Source organism: Stomoxys calcitrans, chromosome 1 (assembly GCF_963082655.1).
Source record: "Stomoxys calcitrans chromosome 1, idStoCalc2.1, whole genome shotgun sequence".
Classification (NCBI taxonomy): Eukaryota; Metazoa; Arthropoda; class Insecta; order Diptera; family Muscidae; genus Stomoxys; species Stomoxys calcitrans.
In genome coordinates, this window is record NC_081552.1 from 236,792,064 (window position 1) to 236,802,454 (window position 10,391).

The following is a 10,391-nucleotide window of genomic DNA, read 5'->3' on the forward strand; positions in this document are numbered from 1 at the left end:
TTTTTTGTTTTCTTTTATTTTAATAATAGTTAACTTGAGAAAAGCGGTATATTTTTAATATATTTTTGTTTTTTTTTTTTTGTTTTGTTTGTTTATAAATTGAAAAAAATTTAGTTCTTTGTAATAGATCTACCATTATTAGAATATGTTGTTGTTGTTGTTGATTCAATAATTTTATGTTTTGTTTGTTAAATGTATAAAAAAGGAATTTATCGTTTAAATCTTCTTCTTGTTGTTGTTGTTGTTGATTGATTGCTGAGTTTTCTTGTTGGTGTTCATGTTTGTTGGTTGGTTGTTGTTGTTGTTGTTGTTATATAACTTATTGTATTGGAAGCTTGTTATTTTATTTATTTATTTTTATTTAAACACGATTAAATATTTATAATTTTTATAAAGTTGTTGTTGTTGTAGTTGTGGTTGTTTCTGATGTATAGACCTCTACCATATATAGTATGTGTATATATATATATAATCTTTCTTGTTGTTTTGCTTCGTCTGAGTTGAACGGGATGTTTTTGAATTTTTTCTGAAGTTTACTTTCGTGTACTGTTGTTGTAGTTGTTGTTGTTGTTGTTTTAAAGGGCGGGTATGTGGCAGACAAACATTCAACTTTTGCTAAATGCGCACGCAGCTTTATTGGAAGGCTAGCGCACGTGTTTAGCGGCTGAATTCGGGCGCATCGTCCTGTGTAATGTCACCATATTTCCAGATGGCCAAATGGGCATCCATGGCAGCTCGTTGGGCAACTTTATATTGGTCAATTAATTCGCGAAGTTTGCGTTCGCCACGTTTCTCCACCAAAACCAAACCGTCCGATACCAATTGTTTACCAATATCAATGTTGGTAGTTGGATCATGGATGGTTGCTAAGGCAGGACCTGTTCCAGACTTCAATTCAATATTGATCTGAACCTTGCGATTCAGTACATCTTCGGCGAAGGCACGCAAAGCTTCCTCTTTATCTTCGTTGTCCTGAGGCAGTTGAATCAATGCTAAAGCATATTCGGTAGCAAATGGCTTTTCGCTGGAGAAACCAGATGGCAGTGAGGCCAAACGAGTAAATGGAACGACCTACAAATTTGAAAAAAAACAAGAAACAAAAATTTCACATTAAAAATTACTCCAAAGACAATGTAAGTCTACTCCTAGAAGTAACAAAAAAATTTGACAATTTTACAACTTTTCGTCAAAAGGAGCATGACCAAAAAATGTTGGCACAGAAAAAAATAAATAATAATCAGTTTCAATGACGAATTGAATTGATCCAATTGATTTTTGATTGAAACTGGTCCATTCACTAATACCAGAAGCGTTTTTTGAAAAATGCAAGCCATTAACGCCTGACCTTCGATTCTTGAGAAAATTTTTTAACAACAAAAATTTAAATTTTTTTATTGGCTGTTGTTTTTTGATATTTTCTTACTGCCCTATAAGCGTAATAGAAAGGATTGAACTAACAAGACCCAACATTTCATTCGAAGAGCATGCTTCTACCATTGTATTTCTCATCAGATTGCGATGTCATCTACTCGCCAATAGTATATGGAATCGCAATCTTAATCTTTGTAAAATTTTTTTAACATTTTTTTTTTAATTTTTTATTTTTTTTGAATTTTTTATTTTTTTGATTTTTTATTTTTTTGATTTTTTATTTTTTTAATTTTTATTTATTTTTATTTATTTTGTTAAAATTTTTTATTTATTTTGTTTTAATTTTTTGTGTATTTTTAATTTATTTTGTTTTAATTTTTGATTATTTTTAATTTCATTAGATTTTTAAAAAATTTTAATTTTTTTTCAAATTTTTGTTTAATTTTTTTAATTTGTTTAATTATCTTGAATTTTTTGATCTTTAGTTTACTTATTTCTTAAACTTTCTAAATTTTATTTAAATTGGTTTTAAAATTTTTATAATTTTTTTTTATTTTTTTTTTTATTTTTTTATTTTTTTTTAATTTTTTTATTTTTTTTTTATTTTTTTTTTTAAATTTTTTATTTTTTTTCATTTTTTTATTTGTTTCTATTTATTTTTTTTTTATTTGTTTCTATTTATTTATTTTATATTTGTTTCTATTTTTTTAATTTCTTTAATTTTTTTATTTTTTTAAGTTTTTTTTTTATTTTTTATGTAATTTTATGCATTTTTTAATTATGTTTTATTTATTTTTTTATTAATTTTTATTTATCTTTCATTAATTTTTATTTATTTTTTATTAATTTTTATTTATTTTTTATTTCGTTTAAATTTTTTATTAATTTTTATTTATTTTTTATTTCGTTTAAATTTTTTATTAATTTTTATTTATTTTTTATTTCGTTTAAATTTTTTATTTATTTTTTTTAATTGTTTGTGTATTTTTAATTTATTTTGATTTAATTTTTTGTGTATTTTTAATTTATTTTGTTTTAATTTTTTGTGTATTTTTAATTTTTGACTATTTTTTAATTTTTTTTAGATTTGTAAAGTTTTAAAAAATTTTAATTTTATTTATTTCTTAAACTTTCTAATTTTTTATTTTTTATTTTTTTTTTAATTTTTTTATTTGTTTCTATTTATAATATTCTTTTATTTTTTTCAATTGTTTTTATTTGTTTCTATTGTATGTTTTATATTCTTTTATTTTTTAATTTTTTTTTTTTATTTTTTAATTTTTTTAATTTTGTTTTACCTTTTTTTAATTTTTAATTTTTTTGCAATTTTTAATTTTTTTTAAGTTTTAATTTTCAATTTTTTTTTATTTTTATTTTTTTTTAATTTTTTTTTTTAATTTTTAATTTTTTTTTTTAAATTTTTAAATTTGTTTTTTTTTTTAATTTTTTTAAAATTTTTAATTTTGTTTTTTTTTTTAATTTTAAATTTTGTTTTTTTTTATTTTGTTTTTTTAATTTTTAATTTTTTTTAATTTTGTTTTTTTAATTTTTAATTTTTTTTAATTTTGTTTTTTTAATTCTTTTATAATTTTTAATTTTTTTACTTAATTTTGTTATATTTTGTAATATTTTTTTTAATTTTTATTATTCACACAAAAATTTATTAGGTCTTGAAATAATTCATACAATCGGATATTGCCATGTTTTAATTATTTTGTTTTAATTTCTTTTTTTATGGGCCTATTATGAATGGCAACTCAACTTCAGTTGCGTTGCCAACGCCCAAATTTGTTGCAGCTATTTTCATTTCTGTATTCAATTTCCTAATTTTTTTTTTTAAATTTCTTAGTAGCTGAGCTTTAAAAATACTGATATTGAATGAAACTGACAACATTTTTCAACTTTATACTAATTTTTACTTCGTAGTTTTATCTCCTGGAAACGCAACTGTATTCGAGTTGCAATCCGATCGAGCTATTCATTTTTAAATTTTTTTTTTATTTTTTTTTATATTTTTTTTATTTTTTTATTTTTTTATTTTTTTATTTTTTTTTTTATTTTTTTGTTTTTTTTATTTTTTTTTTTATTTTATTTTATTTTATTTTAAATTTTTTTTTAATTTTTTTTTATTTTTTTTTTAATTCTTTTTTATTTTTTTTTAAAATTTTTTTATTTTTTTTTTTAATTTTTATGTTTTTTTGTTTTTTGATTTTTTAACAAGAATGTGTTTTAAATCCTTTCTACGTCGGTATAAATTTTCCTCATTTTATTTTATATTTAATTTTTTATTTCATTTTTTTAAGTTACTTAATTTTTTTTTAAATTTAAAAAAAAAATTATTCCTATGTTGATTAAAAATTCAAGCTCTATTCCACACAGGTCGAAAACCAAACAACTAACATGTATAGAAAAAATTAAGCTTTCTATTTAAAAAAAATACATTTATGACGTCTACTATGTCTATTACGTTCGTTTTATGTCAGTCTATGAAAATCCATCATATTCTACAAAACCGTGAAATGGTTTTCAAAAATCTTATTCCAAGAATTTTCAAAAAATTTTCTATTTGATTTTTGAGCTAAAATAAATACTGACTTTCAACAAGACAATTTTCTTCCAAAACATGACCTTATATGACGGGAATTAAGACAATCAAAAACGCATTGTAATATCCCTTTCTTAAGTCGAACTAGAAGTTTTCTAAGACAGCTTAATTCTTTGTAAATGAACATAATTTCTGAAAATTTTTTTCTGTGTAGGCATTAATTTTGAACATTTTCTCGCGATCATAGTCTCAAGTTTGTCCAGGATGAAGGGAAACTTCAACCGATAAACGTCTCTCGTTGGTCCATATAGCATATTTTTGGGGCTTTTATAGCTGAACTTCCCTCTTAACACAATGAATGCGATGGCCCTTGCTAGTCAATTGCTTTCGAAGCGAAATGAAAAACTTGCAGTTAACTTCAGAGTAACTTTAAAAAAATATTAAAGTTTATCCTTGGCTACCACGTGTTCCCCATTTATAGTGCCTCTAATAACAATTATAGCGATCAGCAAGTTTTAATTCATAACAAATTTTAGCCAAACATCAATGTGATTAAAAATGGAAATAGAGCTCCAGTTTGTTGGTTTATATGGCAAGCTTATGACTCAAGCGTTTCTCTTTGAGACGGAAACGGATCTAAGGAGCGTGCGTAAACTTCATATAACTAAAAATAATCAAAATGCTTACCTCCTTGTTGCCATAATCAATGTATAAAACATGGGCCTTATTGTCTTGGACACGTTCGACCTTGGCACGATACCATTGATTGTCGGCAGAGAATTGGGCGGCGCACAAATCATTACGCTTGGGAGTGTAGGCGCCAGCAATAGGTGGATTGGATTGGAAATCGGCGTGCAACTTGGCCATCAATGTGTCCAATTTTGAGCCACTTGCACAGGATTGAGCATAGAAAGACAAGCTTTCGGTAATTTCGGTGACAATGACATCCTCCAAATGAACTTTCCGTTCCACGGGTGTCTTTTCGTCTTTTTCTTCAACAACGGGTACCTCTTCGACCACTTGTTCCACATAGTTGGCCCACATGTTCTTCTTGGCAGCCTTGGCACGATCTTCTGCACTCTTGAGTTGGCGATGGTATTCGGATTTTTCTGCACTGAAGTGAACTTCAGCCAGACCTTCTTCCACCAAGGCAACAGACAAGTTGGTATTGTTGTCCGTCCACAACCAGCCAATGACCGAGGTGCCATTCTTGTCGGTGGTATCAATGTGCACCGAAACGTCACGTTGCAATACACGATCGCGGGTGAATGCTAAAGCTTCATCGCCATAGGGCTCACCTTCTTGGGCGGGCACACCATTCAAGGCAGGACGTGACGAACGAGGGCAAGAAATGCCAGCCAACAAAAATGTCACCAAACAGCTGTCCTTGGGAATATACAGACGTAGGCGGGAACCACTAGCCACAAATTCAACAATACCCTCCGTCCGCAATGCACGCTGCCACGAAGGCAAATATTGAATCTTAATGCGGGAGTGGTCAACCGTTAAATCGTTCACACGCATGGTGGCAGTATCCTTTTTGCCATTCATACCCTTCTGACCCTTAATGGCTTGATTTTCAGCAGCAAACAATTGATCATAGCACGAGGAGCGCTGATCATCGTCCTGGCGGTAGCGCACCACAGATGCCAAACCCTTGGCAACCATGGCTTCGGCCACGTTTTGTCCGCCAATAGTTACGGTATAGCAATACTTCTCGGGGAAATTGTCGCGAGCGGGTGAAATATAATCCAAATTGCATTGAACTTTCTTGTTGATCAATTTTTTGCGCAAAAATTCACGAGCCTCAAACATGAAGGGAATTTCATACAGGGGTCTGTAGTTCTTAGAACGAGGGGGTGCTTTCACCTCTTCACCATCAGCACCGGCAGCGACGCGGGTGTCACGTGGTGGACGAATCGAGGAGAAAAAGACCTTCTTTATTTGGCCATTGGGCAATTTAACATTGATGGCATCACCGTTGAATACTTCGACAACCACACCAGTAAAATCTTTCTCCTTGGTGTTGAAAGTGGGCGCGTTCGACTTGTAGTCATGCCACAGGCGTAAACGTTTCTCCTTGGCAACACGTTCAGCGGCACGCAGTTTGTCGGCACCTGAAAATAGGAGAAATACAAATTTTAAATAAAACATAGGAATCGAGTTGCGGCATTTGGGTATGTATTTTGCGTTACCTAAACTGTATAAAAGTATAGCAGCAGGCTGGCTGAATGATACTTTTATCTCAAATCTAATTAATACCCGCACCCTTTTTCTTCTTAACCTAACCCCATGAAAGAGCTCCGAGGAGTGCAAACAATTGCTATTGCACCCCATATCAAAGTTTGCATCTTTCCCCATCCAATTTTAACAAAATTTTCTATACAGTTTAAGCTAAAACATAACACTACACGAAATAATTTCGTTTGTAGCCGGGGTGAAATGATTTAAAGACCATGGGCAAAAGATCTAAAAATCTTGGAGTCCGACAAGTTTCTATAGCAGCATCTGGTTTTATCCTAAAGCCTTTTATAAGCAATGACTCAAAACGCTTCAAGTAAAACCAAATACTGCAAACTTTTTACTTACACAAAATCAAATATCGACAAAATTACTAATGTTTGAGCCATCGAAATATACAGCGGAAACACCTTGATATTGACTTGTTGATCGGGCATCATAGTTTCCAAGTAAAGGAATGGGATCTATCTTAAACTTGAGATCGAGATGCCATTTTCAAATAAACCAAAAGAGCATTTATAACTTACCTCCTTTCATCAGAGCCATTGACCAGTCAACACATTTGGCCAGACCTTCACGCAGCAAAGACTCCGCAATGTTGCCCTTGGGATGCAAAATTGTGCCAATGAAATTGGCATTGTTGACAGACTCCAAAAGAATCTGCACTTCACGTTGCAACAAGCGGGTCTCCACAAAGAAGCGGGCCTCATCGACATAAGGAACCTTAACCTTCAAGTCAGGTTTACCCTCGGAATCCAGTTTGACACCAGGACAACGGATACCCGATATCATCAAGGTTATGTAATAGAAGTCGGGCAGCAGGAAGGCACGCACCGTAGAGCCATCACGTACATGCTCGATAATGGCTTTTACAGGTTTGCCACCAAACAACTCAACTATTTGCGAGGGATTATCTTGAGTCCATTTGATTTGGCGCACATGGTCATTGGAATTGGCACTTGTTGACCACTTTCCACGGCCGGCATGTTTAGCTTGCTCTTCCAATTCAATCAGTTTTTGTAATTCTTCTTGTTTTTGTGGTTCGGGGGGACGGCTATCGCGGCGTACGGTGACCAAACCTTCTTTCACCATGGTCTGCACAACATTTTCACCACTCTCATCGCCCAACCAGACGAAACCGTATTCACGGTTCGAATTTGGTGGCTTCTCAAATGAAAAGGTTACATCTTTGCCAATTAATTTTTGGCGTAAAAATTCGCGGGAATCCCAAGCCCAAGGTTCATCCTTGGTCTCATCACCACCGGCACCAGGACGGCGGGCTAGCTTGGGAGCAAGAACATATGAGAAGGTAATTTGTTTCTCTGGGGGAGGGGCACCTTTGTTGGCACGTATAACTACTGTATCACCAGACAAAACCTAGAAATATAACAACAACAAAATTTATATTGTAATAAAAATATTTAGTTAACATAAAACTATTGAGTAAAGATAAAACCTTGGGTTGAAAAAAAATATATATGCCTACTTTTTATCTGCAATTAGCGCCACGTGTTCACAGCTCAACCGTTTGTGAGAAAAAGAACTATAATGCAATAGACACACACACACACAACCAAATGGAGGGGGTAAAATAAATTAAGTTGGCTGCAGCAGCATAAGAAGTGATCGACAGCAAGGCACAGAGTTGATTTTGTATTTTTAACGTTAGCACCATCTGATGTACAAAATTATCAATTAAGGCGCCATTACACGACATGTGGATTTATTATGACATGTCACTTTTTGTGTGCACTTGTAACTGAAAATGTTTGCCAAAATTGCCAATTTACATATGATTCATCATTTTTGTTATCACACCAAAATATGTTTTCTCACAATTTTAACAATTATTACGCATAAAAATAAATGTTACAGTTGTGAGAAAGCTGATTCAATCGTAAATTTGTGAAAACAATTTATTTTGGGGTTGCTTTCATTCGACTGACAACAAAAACAGCTGATTTCTTTTTGTCAGCAGGAAAAGAGCACGCTCTAGTCGAAAAAAATTATATGTGCTTTTTTGAAAAGTGATTTTCATATGTTGGTTTCGTTTGGAGGCCACCGTGGCGCAGAGGTTAGCATTTCCGCCTATGACACCGAACACCTGCGTTTAAATTCCGGCGTGAACATCAACAAAATTTTCAGCGGTGGTTATCCCCTTACTAATGCTAGCTACATTTGTAAGGTATCCTGCCATGTTAAAACTTCTCTACTTAAAGGTGTCGCTATGCGGCACGCCGTTCGCACTCGGCATAATAAAGAGGCCCCTTATCATTGAGCTTAAACTTTAATCATTGATATGAGAGAAGTATTCCCTGTTCCTTAATGAAATGTTCATGGGAAATTTAGCTTAGTAGTTTCCTTTGTATCACACGACATGTACAACTCAACATGTGCTAAATTTGACATGTCAAAGAGGCCCCTTATCATTGAGCTTAAACTTTAATCATTGATATGAGAGAAGTATTCCCTGTTCCTTAATGAAATGTTCATGGGAAATTTAGCTTAGTAGTTTCCTTTGTATCACACGACATGTACAACTCAACATGTGCTAAATTTGACATGTCACAAGACAACTACATGCCGTGTAATAGAGCCTTAAGCAATCAGATATCGAAAACAATGTGTTTCATTGATTAAAGAGATTTCAACAAAAAATAAATGGAGGTGCTGTTTAGGTCGTTAACGACGGCCCTTAATTCTCTTGTACGATTTTGATGAAATGTTCATCATTTAGAGAGTAGTAAATTTTTTTCATTTTTTTAGTTTAAAAGAAAATAATACAAATGGATTTTAATGACTTTCACATCTAAACGCGCACCTGTTGTCAAAGGTAGCAGCCTTATAAGCACGTTTACATTGAAATGTTGATTTACCGAAATCAAAAAACTAATCCTGTCCGTTTACACTGCGTTTTTGGTGATTTAAGTGACATACACAAGCGTACATCCACATACATGAATATGCATATCACACACATCCATACACGGTTCTTGAAAACAGTTGCATATTTTGGTACTTTTTATCGATTATTCAGACATGGGATTTAGCACTCAAATCTCGAAAAGGCCATAAATCCAGTTTTAGTGACCAATGTAAACGTTCTTTTATCGCCATAGACGTATTTTTAAAATCTCCACCACAGGATGGGAGTATACTAATTTCATCATTCCGTTGGAAACACATAGAAATATTGATCTGAGGCCCAATAAAATATATATATACATGATCCTCTTGACATTCTGAGTCGATTTAGCCATGTTCGTCCATCTGGCTGAGCTAACTAGTCAACTTTTGAAGGAGTAAAGATAGGCTCTGAATTTGCACAAATACTTCCTATAGTTGTAGGTCGATTGGAATTGTGAATTGGCCATATCCGTCAATATTTTGATATAGCTTTCAAATAAACCGATGTCGGCTCTTAACTGCTTGAGCCTCCAGAGGGCGCTGAAACTTTTCTTAAGGTATTTTGTTTTGACTTTCAATAACTGTGCCAAGAATGGTATAAATCGGTTTATAGCCTGATATAGCCGTCATACAAACCGATCTCCTGTCTTGAAGGCGCAATTATTTTTCGATTTGGCTAAAATTTTCAACAACTGTATTAACTATGGTCTTAATCGGTTCATAACCTAAAATAACTGCAATTTAGCAGGAGATACAAGTTACCTACAATAGAACCTGTCTCCTTGGGAGAAGAGAATGTTCCATTTACAGAAAGCGCAAAGACCTGGTTGTTTTGCTGGATAGGAAATTGAAGGGCAAGGCAAGAAATGCAAGAGAGCCATTGGCAAAAGTTGGGGATTAAGGTCGCGTGTCATGCATTGGGTATGTACTGCAGTTGTCAGACCTATAATGCTATATGGTGTTGTGGCCTGGTGGACGGCGCTTCAAAAGTCCACCTACTGCTTAATATTTAATCGGATCCAAAGGATAGCTTGTTTGTGCATCACAGCCGCACTGAGGACGACACCATCTGATGCTTTGAATCTAATGCTACATCTAATGCCGCTGGACATTGTGGCTAGTCAAATTGCAGCGACCACCGCCTGAGGTTAAGGGACTTTCTCATTGATCATGTGGCGGCTACGGACACTATGTTACACTATGTCACTGAAGAAAGTTATGTTCCCAGGCAAACCAGAGTAATTCTGGGTCAATTACGTTCCGACAGATGCAGCCGCCTCAACTCCTACAGAGCAAGGATTAATGCCGACGTGCAAGATGTATGTCC

General features: G+C 32.8%; 1 protein-coding gene across 1 annotated transcript in view; it reads right to left on the reverse strand.

Annotated features, from left to right (window-relative positions):
* The window catches only part of LOC106081967 (staphylococcal nuclease domain-containing protein 1), a 29,822-nt gene continuing 19,431 nt past the window's right edge, over window positions 1–10,391 (reverse strand). Inside the window, exons 3-5 of the mRNA XM_013244251.2 lie at window positions 6,685–7,534; window positions 4,604–6,033; window positions 1–1,071 (exon numbers count right to left, since the gene is read on the reverse strand). Of these exons, the coding sequence (XP_013099705.2) occupies window positions 658–1,071; window positions 4,604–6,033; window positions 6,685–7,534 (2,694 nt within the window). The 3' untranslated portion in view covers window positions 1–657. The remainder of the gene's footprint in view (window positions 1,072–4,603; window positions 6,034–6,684; window positions 7,535–10,391) is intronic.